Genomic DNA, 18,443 nt, shown 5'->3' with positions numbered 1-18,443 from the left:
TGTAAATTTTCTCAACAATATTACGAGAAAAGAGAACCAGTTTTTGACATAATTCTATAGGCTTTAATTACGTCATCTTTTTATGCACTTTCAAATCAACAGCTACCTTACGAAAAATTTTATAACTTATTCTCCTAGATGACATGCAGCCCATAAATAACAGGACACATTTTATCAAAACATATCAGTTACAAAAGATCACAAAACTAAAATCCAAATTGCAGTTGAAGCAAAAATAGAGTTATTTCATGCTACTGCCATCATTTTACTTAAATTGCCTATTTTTAAATTATGTGGTTACTTATTTTGTTTGACAGGCTGACTTACTGCCTTGCTGGCTTACTACCCCACTCTCACCAGTGAAGTATTCATCATACTAATCTGCAATTTAATTTATTGATACGGTTTACTATATTAAGCACACTTTACATTTTGCATAACCATTACAATCATGCAAAAAGATTCAGACCCTCCTGCAAAGTATTAAAAATAGATAGCATTGAAGATCTGCTCTTACAACAACTGTCTGTCTTCCATCTCACAATATAAACTAGTAACTGGGGACATCAGCCAATGTGGCCCATCACTCGTAATGTTGCTCTCATCTGTCATTCATTTTACCTCTGACTGCTCTGCACTGGACACTGAATGGACCTGCTCTACCCCAACACCCTTCAAGTTGATTTTAACGAACATTGCCTGTTTCAACATCCAACTGATTACAAGCTCTCACCTTCTTCCTGGTAACTATGACCATTATATCCTTATCCTTACCTGCTTCAACTGAAAGATATCACCTACTAACAAATCCACACATCAACAACGATACTGTCCTGTACCGATCTGTTCATAGGACATGACACAGCTAGTCGTTCAGATTCCTACAGCCTGTTACTTGGTTCTGATTCACTGATTTCATCTCAATTACATGGACACAGGTGTGGATGCTAATTCTCGCCTCTCCAAAATTTCTAAATCTTTTCCCACAATTTTAATACTTTTTATTTTAGTCTATAGTCAATGCCTATAATGATTACTGATTTTGTTCCATTTTTGAACATTTTCAGCCCCCATAAGACTGAGCACAGTACAAATAACTGGTAATTATTAATAACACAAATGTGACGATAGTCTAAAATAAAAATACTAAAATTATAGTTGTCACTGATATCTTCACTTGGCATCATGTCAAGCTTTCATTCTCTCACAATTCATTTCACATAGTTCTGCTCAATTGAATGAGCCATCATCCTTCCTATTTATGGTTTCCAAAGATCTTAGCTTCATACCAACCAATCACTGGTAATAACTTGACTGTGATGGCTGCCTGCCATTCCACACCAAAAAGATCTTCCCATACTGGATATTTACTCAACAATGTCACATCAGCAGGGACAAACAGCCCCTCTCCCAGTACAGTGAAGGTCTTGCCAAGCCCTTAGCAAAAGATAATTTCCCACCTTCTCCACAAACAGGCTTCCCTTGCCTTAGATCCATGAGCATCCAACACTTTCAGAATCTTGCTGACCAACCCTGGTGGAATACCCATTTTCCATTCTACACCATTTGTGACTGGAACAGTGGACTTTGTTCTTCACTAGGATTCCAAAAACATCTTGCTGTGACCTGAAATGAGGAATACCCTCATCACAATACTTTCCTCTCCTTTTAAAGGGGTACTCCATCCTCCACAAACAGTGCAATCCATCACAAAATATTACCCTGTCCCTACGCCCTTTCTGTACTTAACGGTCCCACAGCTGAGACACATATTTTGGAAAGATGTATATGCAACCTATTCCACCTCTGTCACTAGCATTTCCCATCCCATCAAAAGCCAGGTTACTCATGAAAATTGTGTGTGTGTGTGTGTGTGTGTGTGTGTGTGTGTGTGTGAGTGAGTGAGTGAGAGAGAGAGAGAGAGAGAGAGAGAGCACAAGTGATCTGGAGGACTTAATCCAAAAGCTGAGCATTTCTTTGTCCTGCATATGTGCCTGTCCACTTCTCAGTATTTTTTTCTGTTTGGTGGATCATGCAAAAATGGAAATAGTGGATATTTGAGATGGTAAGATCAGAAGAATATGGGCAACCTAACTGATTGCATCATACTGCAGCAGTCTTCTTTCTTCTTTGGTCTTCTTTTTCTTCTCTCATATTTTAGTCTCAAAACATATAGGATGCTACCAACAAATGCCAGACAGTTATGATCATAACTGAAGGAAGCCATTCATAGTATATGACACCTTCTCTAGTTCAAAAATTTATTTCATCCTATTTTGATGACTAGTATTAACTTTTGTAAGGATACTGTTTTTATTAGCAATCAGCTATTCTTTACTTTCTAATTTACCATTTTTATCATATGTGACAACTTTTGAGACAGACAGTCAAAATTTTTACCTATCCCACTGACAACAAGCCAGAAGAGACAGAGAAATTGTCATCATCTTACTTTTATAAGTCAACAGGCTTGCTGCAGTGGTAACACTGGTTCCTGTCTGATCACTGAAGTTAAGCACTGTCGGGCTTGGCTAACACTTGGATGGGTGACCGTCAGCGTCTGTCGAGTGCTGTTGACAAGCAGGATGCACTTGGCCCTTGTGAGGCCAATGGGGATGCTACTTGACTGAGAAGTAGCGGCTCTGGTCACAAAAATTGACAACAGATGCGAGTGCAGTCTACTGACTACATGCCCCTCTACATCTGCAGCCAGTGACACCTAATGCCTGATAATGATATGTTGGTCAGTCGAAACCATTGAGGCTTCCAAGGCCTGTTTGGATGGAGTTTAATTTTGTACCATTAATTTCAAGTATGTCAAACCCAACAGCTGTTTTCAAACACTGAGCATGGAATGCAAATACCACATATGTCACGAATTTAAGAAGATACGAAGCTTAGGGTTTAATGTCACATCAATGAAATCATTGGATTGGATTGGATTGTTTGGGGGAAGAGACCAAACAGCGATGTCATCGGTCTCATCGGATTAGGGAAGGACAGGGAAGGAAGTCTGCCATGCCCTTTCAAAGGAACCATCCCGGCATTTGCCTGGAGCGATTTAGGGAAATCACGGAAAACCTAAATCAGGATGGCCGGATGCGGGATTGAACCATCGTCCTCCCAAATGCGAGTCCAGTGTGCTAACCACTGCGCTACCTCGTTCGGTCTGAAATCATTGGAGATGGAGGATAAGCTCTGATTAGGGAAGGATGGGGAAATCAGTCATACCCATTAGAGCAAACTTTCCAGCATTTGCCTTAAATTATTTAGGAAAAACACAGAAAACCTAAATTTGAATGGCCAGACAGGGACTTGAACTGCCACACTTCTAAATATTAGTCCAGTGTCTTACCACAGTGCCATCTTATTTAACGTATCTGGAAATTCTCAAAAGGGTTTATATGGACCATTGTGACTTAGAGTGCTCAGAAAATCATCAGAACTCACCTTGTATATGGTAAATAATTCTTTCCATACTTTACTCAAAAGTCTTTTTTTTCCCACAAAGGGAACAAAAGTAACAAAGGTTTCAAACAGCTCCATGTGTCTGTACTCTGCTATTAAATTCACAATAATAGCATAGTGAAGTGTTAATTTTTTCCACTATATACTCCATCTTCCGTAATTCACATCACACGTTCTTCAAGCAACAAAAGCTAGTGTACACCTACAAGAACAACTCTCCAAATAACTAATGGCATATTCCTAACAGTAACATGTTCTTAGCAAGCCACATGAAACAACGAGCAAACTTATCAAATAAATATATTGTGAGAGCTGAAGTCCCCACATTACATATGTTTATGGAATATCCATCAATACTTAGACGTCCAAAGTAATTTCTCCGCTGAACACAAAATTTTGGATCCTACGTACTGAAACATCTTCGGTCCTGATACACGTTTGGGATGGAAATGCTATTCGAGCCTACATTGTTATTAGCAAACAGACAGGCCTTTTGTTGAAGGCTTTTCTGTAGTTTAAGCAGATATCTACATTTGTATCAGTGTTGTATTTGTCCCTGATGACTAGCAGCATGCATTAACAAATTGTATACCAAGTTTTCTGCCTCAAGGTAGCAAGTTACTAAATATTGAAAGAAGCTGAGTATGTCTCTTGTAATAATCATTACTGACAAAGAGGTTTTACACTTGTAAGTACCTATAAACTGTATCTATAGATTAGAATGCTGAATTGGTAATATTTTACCATACTTTGTAGTACACTTGCAGTTCTTCACTAACTGAATAACTATTGACTTACCTAGTTCCTTCATCTGTCTGCAATGTTTGTGTAAGTGGTTCAGTCTTTGGTGATACATTGCCTGCCATCTGTAAATGCTGCAGAAAAGAATTTAATTAACATCTGGCACATAAAAAAAGACAACATATACAAAAGCTCTGTCTAACTTACATTAGTACTCACAGTTTCTGTGTGTGATTCAATGGAAATGTCCCCCCTTGCATATCCGTCCTCTGTATAGTATGGACATGCTGCCCCTAATAACAGAGATACAAAAGATGTGATGTGGAAAAAACATATCATAGACACAGAAATTTCTCTGAACCTACATACCAGTTAGTGCAAATGTCAAACCCACATATGAAGAAGAAAAGAACATTAATACCCACTAAACAACAGCACTGTGATTGTTTAAAATAATTAAATTTGTTGTATTTCTTACATCACGTAATACACATGGAGTGCTTTCAAATTCTTATATTTAATTAAGTATTAAATTTAAAATGTAAAAGTGATTAAATGAATTTCTATTTGCACATCAAGTAAAAACTAATCGTGATTGTAATGTATTACTCCTTCTTGTAGAGACAAAAGAGTTGTTCTGTAGATACAAAGCACAGCTTATGTCATGTACACAACAGCAATGAATCATTTAAGGCAAAAACAGGCAAGGATGTTGTTTGTGTGAATAGGAAATTGGGAATTACTTAAAGCAAAAATAATACAATATCAGAAATTGTAGGAGGGAAACAATAAACAAAAGTGAGGAAAGGCAACCACTCAGCTGCAGCTGATGTATGGCACATAGAAAGATGTTCTGTGACAGCAGAGACATTACTAGCTTTTGAGCTGGTATTGTTTTTCCAGTAGCTGGACTGTTGGCAGCACTTTGGGACAAGTGATTCCTTCCAGTGATTTCATATAACTTTTTACACCCTCTCACTGCAATGCAGGACAGTCCCTGTCCATCAGTACATGATGTTTGCCTGGTCTTGGTTTAGCTGTGGCTGTTCATTCACATGTCATGTCACCAACAGTCAACTCGGGCAGCTTCAGAAGGGTTGAATTGTCCCTGATGGATTTACTACTCAGGTGACATCCAACAACTAGACCTTGTACGAAGTCGCTGAGCCATTTTCCTGTTACTGCTTCTCTACTGACAACGATTCCCCTGCCTTCTTTTGTACTGGTGGGCCTGGCTCTTATCTACATCTACATTGATACTCCGCAAGCCACCCAACGGTGTGTGGCGGAGGGCACTTTACGTGCCACTGTCATTACCTCCCTTTCCTGTTCCAGTCGCGTCTGAAAGCCTCCGTGCGCGCTCTAATCTCTCTAATTTTACATTCGTGATCTCCTCGGGAGGTATAAGTAGGGGGAAGCAATATATTCGATACCTCATCCAGAAACGCACCCTCTCGAAACCTGGCGAGCAATCTACACCGCGATGCAGAGCGCCTCTCTTGCATAGTCTGCCACTTGAGTTTATTAAACATCTCCGTAACGCTTTCACGGTTACCAAATAACCCTGTGACGAAACGCGCCGCTCTTCTTTGGATCTTCTCTATCTCCTCCGTCAGACCGATCTGGTACGGATCCCACACTGATGAGCAATACTCAAGTATAGGTCGAATGAGTGTTTTGTAAGCCACCTCCTTTGTTGATGGACTACATTTTCTAAGGACTCTCCCAATGAATCTCAACCTGGTACCCGCCTTACCAACAATTAATTTTATATGATCATTCCACTTCAAATCGTTCCGCAAGCATACTCCCAGATATTTTACAGAAGTAACTGCTACCAGTGTTTGTTCCACTATCATATAATCATACAATAAAGGATCCTTCTTTCTATGTATTCGCAATACATTACATTTGTCTATGTTAAGGGTCAGTTGCCACTCCCTGCACCAAGTGCCTATCCGCTGCAGATCTTCCTGCATTTCGCTACAATTTTCTAATGCTGCAACTTCTCTGTATACTACAGCATCATCCGCGAAAAGCCGCATGGAACTTCCGACACTATATACTAAGTCATTTATATATATTGTGAAAAGCAATGGTCCCATAACACTCCCCTGTGGCACGCCAGAGGTTACTTTAACGTCTGTAGACGTCTCTCCATTGATAACAACATGCTGTGTTCTGTTTGCTAAAAACTCTTCAATCCAGCCACACAGCTGGTCTGATATTCCGTAGGCTCTTACTTTGTTTATCAGGCGACAGTGCGGAACTGTATCGAACGCCTTCCGGAAGTCAAGAAAAATAGCATCTACCTGGGAGCCTGTATCTAATATTTTCTGGGTCTCATGAACAAATAAAGCGAGTTGGGTCTCACACGATCGCTGTTTCCGGAATCCATGTTGATTCCTACATAGTAGATTCTGGGTTTCCAGAAATGACATCTAGTAGTCAATTCTGCATTACACAGGGGTGTCAGCATTCTTTTGATCAGATAGGGTGTGTGTGATTGGATATCTTAGGGTGTGTACTTAAAAAAGAAAAACCATACTAACTTAAAAGTTGGTGAAGTCTGAGTTTTTACATGTTTCATAGGGTTCACAACAATCAACTACATATAAATTGTTGCCTTTTTCAAAATTTTGTTGAATATGGACACAGCAAAAATAGAAAAATTGAAGGTGATTGTGTGTGTGTGTGTGTGTGTGTGTGTGTGTGTGTGTGTAAGAGAGAGAGAGAGAGAGAGACACCAGTACACACTTTTGACATCTTTGGTATGGGTAAAATGATGATCTGTACTACAATGACAGGTTTCATTAGCAATGATTAAATGAGAAAGTGTAAGCTTCCATGGCCATTGCAATCTTTTATAAAACACTGTCAGGAAATAATGTCGCATAGCCCAAAATTTCGGTCACAGTTGTAGGTGGCCATAACCAGAGTGGTGTCTTTACTATTGGGCCAGTGGCTCATTCAGATCTGCTGGCACTCTAAAGAGGGACTCCAGACACCATGATCCCCTTCCAGACCAAATAATTATGATAAAAGAACAATGCATGGCAGTATGCAAAACAAAACCACAGTGGAGGAGGAGATGGAACAATAGCACATCACCCACATAATGCATATATTTGGTGTCAGTGAACAAGTGGCTGAAGTTCTCCGTCAAGCTGACATCATGCCAACAACAGATACAGCAACAAATCAGAGATGCGCTGGGCTCTATGAAAGATGTGAAAGATGCTGTCAACAAGCTGCACACGCCTGGAGTACGTGAAGTCAGTTGCAAGTGCAAAATAGTATACAGGGATATCTCTGGCAAACGCACATCTATGAAGCTATGTTAATTCATTAATATTGAAATAAGAGTTAATTTAGTTAAAATTACATTTTAGACTAGTGCATTTATTACTTCTCTAGGCTATGTATTGAAGGTTTTGCTTTTCTGAGCATATTTAGATCGAAAAGAAAGTATTTCATAAAGGCCGGTAGTCATTACTTTTGTTTACATTTTAGGCATGAATTTTGTGTGAGGGTAGATCATTATTTTTGACTAGACTTAGCGATTCAAAGTTAAATTAATTTGTGTCTGTCATACAGAGTTTAGGTAGTTAGTTAAAACTTTCAAAAGTAAGTTTAAAAGTTTGTTGACATTAGCATTTAGTTACGTATTAGTAAAGGTTACGAAACTTCAGTGATTTTGTGCCAAGTTATTCTCTGCTTCATCATCATCATCATCATCATCATCTAAGACTGATTATCCCTTTCAGCATTCAGTCTGGAGCATAGTCACCCTTAAAAAATTCCTCCATGATCCTCTATTCAGTGCTAACATTGGTGCCTCTTCTGATGTTAAGCCTATTACTTTAAAGTCATTCTTAACCGAATCCAGGTACCTTCTCCTTGATCTATGCCGACTCCTCCTACCCTCTACTGCTGAACCCATGAGTCTCGTGGGTAACCTTGCTTCTTCTATGCGTGTAACATGATCCCACCATCTAAGCCTGTTCGCCCTGACTGCTACATCTGTAGAGTACATTCCCAGTTTTTCTTTGATTTCCTCATTGTGGACACCCTCCTGCCATTGTTCCCATCTACTAGTACCTGCAATTATCCTAGCTACTTTCATATCCATAACCTCAACTTTACTGATAAGGTAACCTGAATCCACCCAGCTTTCGCTCACATACAACAAGATTGAACGGTGCACAGATAACTTAGTCTTGGTACTGACTTCCTTCTTGCAGAAGAGAGTAGATCGTAGCTGAGCGCTCACTGCATTAGCTTTGCTGCACCTCGCTTCCAGTTCTTTCACTATGTTGCCATCCTGTGAGAATATGCATCCTGAGTACTTGAAACTGTCCACCTGTTCTAACTTTGTTCCTCCTATTTGGCACTCAATCCGTTTATATCTCTTTAGCACTGACATTACTTCCATTTTGGAGATGCTAATCTTCATACCATAGTCTTTATATTTCTGATCTAGCTCTGAAATATTACTTTGCAATTTTTCAATCGAATCTGCCATCACAACTAAGTCATCTGCATATGCGAGACTGCTTATTTTGTGTTCACATATCTTAATCTCACCCAGCCAGTCTATTGTTTTGAACATATGATCCATAAATAATATGAACAACAGTGGAGACAGATTGCAGCCTTGTCTTACCCCTGAAATTACTCTGAACCATGAACTCAATTTACCGTCAACTCTAACTGCTGCCTGACTATCTATGTAAAGACCTTTAATTGCTTGCAAAAGTTTGCCTCCTGTTCCATAATCTCGTAGAACAGACAATAACTTCCTCCTAGGAACCTGGTCATATGCCTTTTCTAGATCTATAAAGCATAGATACAATTCCCTGTTCCACTCATAACACTTCTCCATTATTTGCCGTAAGCTAAATATCTGGTCCTGACACCCTCTAACAGGCCTAAACCCACACTGATTTTCATCCAATTTGTCCTCAACTAATACTCACACTTTCCTTTCAATAACACCTGAGAATATTTTACCCACAGCGCTGATTAAAGAGATACCTCTGTAGTTGTTACAATCTTTTCTGTTTCCATGCCTAAAGATTGGTGTGATTACTGCTTTCGTCCAGTCTGATGGAACCTGTCCCGACTCCCACGCCATTTCAATTATCCTGTGTAGCCATTTAAGACCTCACATTCCACTGTATTTGATGAGTTCCGACTTAATTTCATCCACCCCAGCCACTTTATTGCACTGCAATCTATTGACCATTTTCTCCACTTCCTCAAATGTGATCCTATTTCCATCATCATTCCTATCCCATTGTACATCGAAATCTGAAACATTACTGATCGTATTTTCACTTACATTGAGCAACTCTTCAAAATATTTCCTCCATCTGCCCAAGGCATCAATAGGATTCACCAGCAGTTTTCCTGACCTGTCCAAAATACTTGTCATTTCCTTCTTACCTCCCTTACGAAGACTGCTAATTACACTCCAGATTGGTTTTCCAGCAGCTTGACCCAAAGTCTGCAACTGTTTCCAAAGTCTTCCCAAGATTTCTTCTTGGATACTGCAATTATCTGTTTGGCTTCGTTTCTTTCTTCAACATAACTTTCTCTGTCTACCTGAGTTCTAGTATGTAGTCATTTTTGATACGCCTTCTTTTTCCTTTTACAGGCTGCCTTGACTGTGTTATTCCACCAAGCTGTTTGCTTCATCCTACTTTTACACACTACTGTTCCAAGACATTCTTTAGCCACTTCTACAACTGTGTCCCTGTAACTTGTCCATTCCTTTTCCAATGACTAATTGACTACATTCAGCTAACTAGTACCTTTCTGAGATCACTGTTATGTACTTGCGCCTGATTTCCTTATCCTGAAGTTTCTCCACTCTTATCCACCTACATATGGACCTGACCTCCTGCACTTTCGACCTCACAATACCAATTTCACTACAGATTAAATAGTGATCAGTGTCTTCAAAGAATCCCCTGAATACACGTGTGTCCCTCCCAGCATTTCTGAATTCCTGATCTGTTATTATATAGTCAATGACAGATCTGGTTCCCCTGCCTTCCCAAGTATACCGGTGAATGTTCTTATGTTTAAAAAAGGAGTTTGTGATTACTAAGCCCATACTGGCACAGAAATCCAAAAGTTGTTTCTTGTTCCTGTTGACCTCCATATCCTCTCCAAATTTACCCATAACCTCTTCATATCCTTCTTTTTGATTTCCAATCCTGGCATTAAAATCACTCATGAGCAGAACACTGTCCTTGTCCTTTACTCTAACAACTACATCACTGAGTGTGTCATAAAGACTATCCATCTTATCTTGATCTGTCCCTTCACAATGCGAATATGCTGACTCAATCCTAATTTTCTTGCTAGACACTGTCGATCTATCCACATCAGTCGTTCGTTTACATACCTTATTGCAACTACACTGGGTTTCATTTCTTTCCTGATGTAAAGCCCTACACCTCATTGTGCTATTCCTGCTTTGACTCCTGACAGGTAGACCTTGTATTCTCCCACTTCCTCTTCTTTCTCACCCCTTACCCGAATGTCACTACCAGCTAAAACGTCCAACCCCATCTGCTTTTGTGTAAATTTTTCTATCAAACCATGTGTGACAAATGTGGTGGTTGCCGTGGAAATCTGAAGGAGGGGTTGTTCTGTGGTTTCACTGGGGAGAATGTAGTGGCGAGGAAATGTAGGTGGATAACAAGGCTCTTCGATGACAATGTAGGTTATGTACAAAGGAGAAGAAAATCGCTGAACAGGAGGCAAAAATCTGTGCCCTTAAGGCTGAATTAGAAAATGCGAATTTGGAGTTATGTAGGCTAAGGAAGGAAAAAGAGATGGGGTGCCGGGAACAGTTAGCAAGCAAAGAGCAAAAAAGGGAAACTGTTGAAGAAACTTCTGAAATTCTGCCAGTAAACTAGTTTGGCTTGCTATCTGAAGTAGTGTAGGAAGGGACTCATCCACATGTAGTTGAATGTAGGTTGAAGCAGAATATTAGTTTAAAGAAAAAAGACAGGTCGGGATCAAATCAGAATAGGAATAGAAGAATTCTGCTTCTAGGTGGCAGTCATGGAAGGGGTGAAGGTCAGCAGCTTCAGGAGAAATTAGGTGCAGGGTACCAGGTCACAAGTTTTGTGAAACCAAGTGCTAGCCTTAGTTAGGTAACAGAAAACAAAGGTCAGCTATGTAGGGACTTTGAGAAGGAAGATCAGGTAATTATAGTTGGGGTAGCTGGAAAAATCCTGGCTATGAATCCAACATATAGTATTAGTAACAATATTATGTAAATGCTGATACACAACAAAAGGCTGTTACAACACAATCTTTCGGTCAATAAGCCCTTTGCCGAAAATACACACACACACACACACACACACACACACAAACTGCAGCCTCTGGCAGCTGAAGCCACACATATAGTATTAGGAGTGTTCTGGATAAAACGGAAGCAGGAACACAAATGTGGGGCTTGTGGAGGTCTTTCAGCATTATGATCAGCCCTGGGTAAACACTGCTATAAGGCATGTTAACACTGAGCTGAACAGGGTGCTCCAGACACTGGCAAAATCTCACATACACATGGCCTGCACCTAAATAGGAAGGGCAAAGATAAGTTAGGTTCTCAATTAGCAGATACGGTATGGGGGGCCACAGTCACACAAGGGATGATCCCTGTGGTTAATGGGGCCAGGCCAGGCAGCCAAGATGGCCGCCGAGTAAGTGACGCCAGAAACCATTTCCAGAAAGTTAAGTGATTTAGACAGGAATATAATTTAGTTTCACGCTGACAACAAATTAAATACGTGCATTAGTGTATCGTTTAGTCTTGCCGTTAAAGGTTTGACTTTTATTTGCGTATTTTTTCAGAAAACACGAAAAGATCGTAACTTCGCGAAGTCGTGCTTAGGCTTAAATTTTGTACACGTGTTTGTTTCTTGTTTCAAGGATATTTAACTAGTTTCTCGGTAACAAATAAGTAAACTACCGTAAATAGCGTATAACTTCATTGTTTTAATACAGATTTCAGAAAAACAGCGTAACTTTATATCAGAAACTTGCCTATATACGTTTGTTTATAGGCCTATTCTCGTAACGTTTTTGGAGAATCAAAGTGAAAGTATCTCGTTTAATTGCCCTTTTTTCATTCCATCGAGTGAAATATATAATAAATAGCGTATACCTTCGTTGTTTTAATACAAATCTCAGAAAACCAGCGGAATTTTAAATCAGAAACTTGCATATATACATTTGTGAATAGGCTTAATTCTTGTAACGTCTTTTTTGATTTTCGGTAATTTAATTGATTTATTCTAGCTAAAGTATTATTTTTGCCATGAGTGAGAAGTGCCTGACTTGCCGTAGAATTGTTAGTTTCGGGGTTTGGTGTGATGCATGCAGTAGTTTTTTTCACTGGGGGGACTGCAGTGGCGTGGGTGTTGGGAAAGTGGATCAGGCTCATCAGTGGTTATGTAGGATTTGCAGCAGAGATAGGAAGATAGTGGAACAGGAGGGGAAAATTGCTGCCCTTCAGGCTGAGCTAGATCAGGCTAGGGAAGATCTGGACAGGTTAAGGAGGGAGAAGGGCAAAGAGAGGTGGGAAGTGGCAACAGGTAGCAGAAGGAACAGGCCTAGAACTAAGTCTGACAGTTTTGTGGTGAATGTCAAAAATAAGTTTGACCTGTTGCTTCAGTTAGAAACTGATGAGCCTCAAGCAGAGGTAGGCGTAGACAGGACACAACAAACTTTCAATAGGAAATTGAAAAAGAATGTAGGAAAGTCATCGAAAAGGAAGAAAGTTTTGTTGTTAGGCAGTTCTCATGCCAGAGGTGTAGGCCAACTTCTGCAGGAGGAATTAGGACCAGAATACCAGGTCACAAATTTTTTCAAACCAAGTGCTAGTCTGGATCAGGTGACAGAGGATTTAGGTTCACTCTGTAAAAGATTTACCAGGGAAGACACCGTGGTTATTGTGGGAGGGCCAGGGAACAGCATCGACAGAGATCCTGGGTACAGTATAGAGTGTGACCTGGTAAAGATTGCGTCGGCATCGAGACACACCAGTGTTGAATTTGTATCTGTCCTGAGACGCCATGACCGGCCTCATTTGAACTCTTCTGTTGGGAGAGTTAATTTGGAGTTGGAACGGCTGCTTGTGTCGGGTGCGGGGGCTCATATTGGTGTGGTTCCTGTTGATTATCTCAGTAGGTGGGACTATACCAGGCACGGCCTACATCTCAACAGGAAAGGGAAGGGGAAACTGGCTGGGGTAATAGCAGGAAATTTAAGGGGGGGAGGCACTGCCATGAATGGTAAAATACCAGTGGTTACAGGTGTTGGAGCAGCACCTTTTTTAGGATAGGTAAGACAGAAAGATGTCAAGTTCTACGAGAGGTCAGGATTGAAACAAATCTTCAGTTTAGGAAAGAAATTCAACAGCACAATTCTAGCACATTGGATCACCAATCACAGCTATCAATTATAAATTTTCACCAATCACCAGAAATTTTATCTCCACCAAGTTGTATCTCAGTCCTAGGTAATTGCATTGATGAACTAAAGTCACCCAACCCAATTGACATAATCTGCCTCTCTGAACACCATGTGACCACTGGTATAGGAACTAGGCCTAAGCACAATGAGAAACTCAGACAGGAGAGTACTGCAAATGTTAGAATAAGGAAAGGTTCTCATAAAAGTATAATTAAAAATAATGTAAGTATATTTCATCAAAATATTGGGAGTTTAAAGAATAAAGTAGATGAGCTTCTGGTTTGTTTGGAAGATTTAGAAGCTGAGAATGAAATAGATATACTATGCCTGTCTGAGCATCACATTGTTACTGACATGGATAAGGTAAATGTAAGTGGTTATAAGCTCTCTGCACATGTAATGAGAGAAAATATGGAGAAAGGAGGAGTTGCCATATATGTCAAAAGTTATCATTGTGCAAAAAGTATAGAAACAAAAAAGTTTTGTGTAGAGAAACATATAGAAGCATGTGCCTGTGAGCTTAAATTAAATAAAGGCACATTTATAATTGTAACTGTATATAGGTCCCCATCAGGAAATTTTCATCTATTTCTGAAAAATTTGGACTCCTTGTTGTGCTATCTGTCAGACAGGGGGAAGCAAATTATTATTTGTGGGGACTTCAATGTAGATTCTCTGAAAGAGGGTAATAGGAAAAATGACCTTGAAGTATTACTCGGTTCTTTCAATTTGACACCCGTTATTGATTTTCCTACTCGAGTGGTAAAGGATAGCAGCTCACTGATAGATAACTTCTTTATAGACCAAGATAAGTTTAACCAGATAAATGCTCAGCCTGTTGAGAATGGTCTTTCTGATCATGGTGCACAGCTAGTTACAATATATGACATAGCTCCATTCAGCAATACTAAACAGTCCTTCAAAGTAGTACGTTCAGTCAACAATTTAACAATTGCAAATTTCAGGGAAAGCCTACAGCAGTTAGACTGGGATGAGGTGTACCGTGAACCTGATGCCAATTTAAAATATAATTTATTTCATGACATTTTTGTAAATGCATTTGAAAACTGCTTCCCCAAGAAAACAGTTATATATACTCGTAAGAAACCTTGTAACAAACCATGGCTTACTAAGGGTATAAAAATATCTTGTAACCAGAAAAGGGAAATGTATCTGACAGCAAGAAAGAGTAGTGACCCAGAAACTATCAAAAATTATAAAAACTACTGTGTTATATTAAGAAAAGTTATTAAAAAATCCAGGAGTATGTGTATCATGTCTGAAATCAGCAACTCTGATAATAAAATTAAAACAATTTGGAATATTATTAAAAGAGAAACAGGTCAACCAAGAGCAGAGGAAGACAGTATTACCATCAAATTGAATGAAAACTTTACGAACAAAAAGTCAGAAGTTGAAAATATTTTTAATAATCATTTTCTAAATGTTGTGGATATAGTAGGATCCAGGTGTTCATTAGAAGATGCTAAGCTGTTAATGGAAGAGGCCATACCTATGCAATTTGATACAATTGAAATCTCACCCACTTCTCCCTCTGAAATTAGGAAAATAATAAACTTACTTAAAAGCAAAAACTCACATGGAATTGATGGCATTTCCAGCAAAATACTAAAAGCTTGTTCTCAACAGATAAGTAAGATTCTCAGCCACCTGTGTAATAGCTCTCTGGAACAGGGCATTTTCCCTGATAGACTGAAATATGCTATTGTTATACCTTTGCATAAAAAGGGGGATAGATCTGATGTCAACAATTACCGTCCAATCTCCCTTCTAACAGCTTTATCCAAAATTTTTGAGAAAGTAATGTATTCAAGAGTAGCTTCACATATCTGTAAAAATGAAGTACTAACAAAATGTCAGTTTGGTTTCCAGAAGGGTTTTTCAACAGAAAATGCCATATATGCTTTCACCAGTCAAATTTTGAATGATCTGAATAACCGAACACCACCCATTGGGATTTTTTGTGATCTCTCAAAGGCTTTTGATTGTGTAAATCATGAAATTCTGCTAGACAAGCTCAAGTATTGTGGCATGAGTGGGACAGTGCACAAATGGTTTAATTCATACCTAACTGGAAGAGTGCAGAAAGTTGAAATAAGTAGTTCTCGTAACATGCAAAGATCAGCACATTCCTCAAACTGGGGAACTATCAAGAATGGGGTTCCACAAGGGTCAGTCTTGGGTCCTTTGTTGTTCTTATTATATATTAATGACTTGCCATTTTATATTCATGAAGAGGCAAAGTTAGTTCTCTTCGCTGATGATACAAGTATAGTAATCACACCTGAGAAACAAGAATTAACTGATGAAATTGTCAATACTGTCTTTCAGAAAATTACTAAGTGGTTCCTTGTAAACGGACTCTCACTGAATTTTGATAAGACACAGTACATACAGTTCCGTACAGTGAATGGTATGACGCCATTAATAAATATAGACCTTAATCAGAAGCATATAGCTAAGGTAGAATATTCCAAATTTTTAGGTATGTCCATTGATGAGAGATTAAATTGGAAGAAACACATTGATGATCTGCTGAAACTTTTGAGTTCAGCTACTTATGCAATAAGGGTCATTGCAAATTTTGGTGATAAACATCTTAGTAAATTAGCTTACTACGCCTATTTTCACTCATTGCTTTCATATGGCATCATATTTTGGGGTAATTCATCACTGAGGAATAAAGTATTTATTGCACAAAAGCGTGTAATCAGAATAATAGCTGGAGTCCACCCAAGATCATCCTGCAGACATTTATTTAAGGATCTAGGGATATTCACAGTAGCTTCTCAGTATATATACTCTCTTATGAAATTTGTTATTAACAACCAAACCCAATTCAAAAGTAAGAGCAGTGTGCATAACTACAATACTAGGAGAAAGGATGACCTTCACTATTCAAGATTAAATCTAACTTTGGCACAGAAAGGGGTGAATTATACTGGCACTAAAGTATTTGGTCACTTACCAAATAGTATCAAAAGTCTGACAGATAACCAACAAGTATTTAAGAAGAAATTAAAAGAATTTCTGAATGACAACTCCTTCTACTCCATAGAGGAATTTTTAGATATAAATTAAGAAAAAAAAGAAAAAAGAACAAAAATATTAAAAAAATTAAAAAAATAAAAATAAAAAATAAAGAAAAACAAAAAAACACAAAAAATAAAGTTGTTATATTAACTTAAGTATGTTGTTAAATTAACCTAATTATGTCATGTATTGGAAAATTCGACTCGTTCCACATCATTACGAAATATCGTATTCATGTTCCATGGAACTACAATTAATCTAATCTAATCTAATCTAAAAAATCTAATCTTTTAGGTTAATGGCAAAGTCCAGACAGACAACAATCAAGAAAAATAGAACAAACGAAGCTTCATGTACAGTAAATAGGGATAAAGCTAACGGTCATATCAATTTACTTCATCAAAATATCAGGGGAATTAAAAATAAAAGTAGATGAGCTGTTAAAGTGTTTAGATGATCTCAAAAATTTGAAGTTTGTGCATGTGAACTACAACTAGATAACGTAGTGTTGATATTTGTTGATATTAGCAGCAGTGTATAGATCCCCCTTGGGAGCCTGGGAGTTACTCATAAAAAAAGTTTGACTCCCTTTTATGCTGTCTGTCAGACAAAAAGAAGAAGTTATTAATCTTTAGTGATTTCAATGTAAACTTTCTACACAATTTTGATAGGAAAAGTGAACTAGAAGTGTTATTTAAAATATAACTTATAATCAGCGATCAATTTCCCTACATGTATGGCTAAAGGCACTCTAATAGATAATGTATTTGTAAAACTAACACATGCATTCCCTGTGATAAATGGATTATCAGACCAGGATGCACAATTGATTAACTTACAAAATCTAGCAAAGTGTACAGTTCAGAAATTATTAAGTAAAAATGTAAGGTTGCTCAATGCAATATCTATAGAGCACTTCACATAAAGTTCAAGAAATGTTATTTGGGGAGATGTATATAATGAGCCAAATGTTAATAATAAATGCAACATATTTCTTGATAAATTTAGATCCCTTTTTGAACACTGTTGCCAAAAAAAAGTTAGAAAATGTAACATCAAACAGTTTTCAAACAAACCTTGGATTACTACAGATATTTAAGTGTCTTCAGAAAGAAAAAGAAAACTGACCGAGACAGCAAGAATTAGTAAAGATCCAGAAGTAATTTTAAACTATAAAAATTATTGTATCTACTGAGAAAAATTGTAATAAAATCAAGGAATATTTATGTTACGTAACAAATTAACAATTTGGGCAATAAAATAAAATGAATATGGAATGTTGTTAGAAGGGAGACAGGAAAAGTAACCACTGGTGTAGGTAGTATTACTATTAAAAAGAATGAGACCATCTTAACTAACAGTGCACAACAGCTGGTGTATTTCACAAAAATTTCTTAAGTGTAGATGAAAATATTGGCGAGAATAGTTCGAAAGAAAAAGACAAGCAGTATATGTAATACTCAGTTTTGAGAAATCTTAGTCAGATTAATTTTCACCTAACAATCTCTTGTAAAATAAGGAAAATCATTAGATCTTTGAGAAATAAATGTTCTGTTGTAGTAGATGACAAGATATTGTAATTACATGGAGCAGTTACAGCTGATGTTCTAAGTCATATATGATGTAATGCATCACTAACTCAAGGTATTTTCCCAGACAGGTTAAAATATGCCATTGTC

At 38.1% G+C, this 18,443-nt stretch overlaps 1 protein-coding gene across 1 annotated transcript in view; it reads right to left on the bottom strand.

The window, feature by feature from the left end:
• Nucleotides 1-18,443, bottom strand: part of LOC124777198 — a 303,378-nt gene that overhangs the window by 49,149 nt on the left and 235,786 nt on the right. The window contains exons 17-18 of the mRNA XM_047252513.1: nucleotides 4,429-4,502; nucleotides 4,267-4,343 (exon numbers count right to left, since the gene is read on the bottom strand). Of these exons, the coding sequence (XP_047108469.1) occupies nucleotides 4,267-4,343; nucleotides 4,429-4,502 (151 nt within the window). The remainder of the gene's footprint in view (nucleotides 1-4,266; nucleotides 4,344-4,428; nucleotides 4,503-18,443) is intronic.

Source organism: Schistocerca piceifrons, chromosome 2 (genome assembly GCF_021461385.2).
Source record: "Schistocerca piceifrons isolate TAMUIC-IGC-003096 chromosome 2, iqSchPice1.1, whole genome shotgun sequence".
NCBI classification, from domain to species: Eukaryota; Metazoa; Arthropoda; class Insecta; order Orthoptera; family Acrididae; genus Schistocerca; species Schistocerca piceifrons.
The sequence above is the reverse complement of the archived record's forward strand: the minus strand, read 5'-3'. Positions and strand labels throughout refer to the sequence as shown.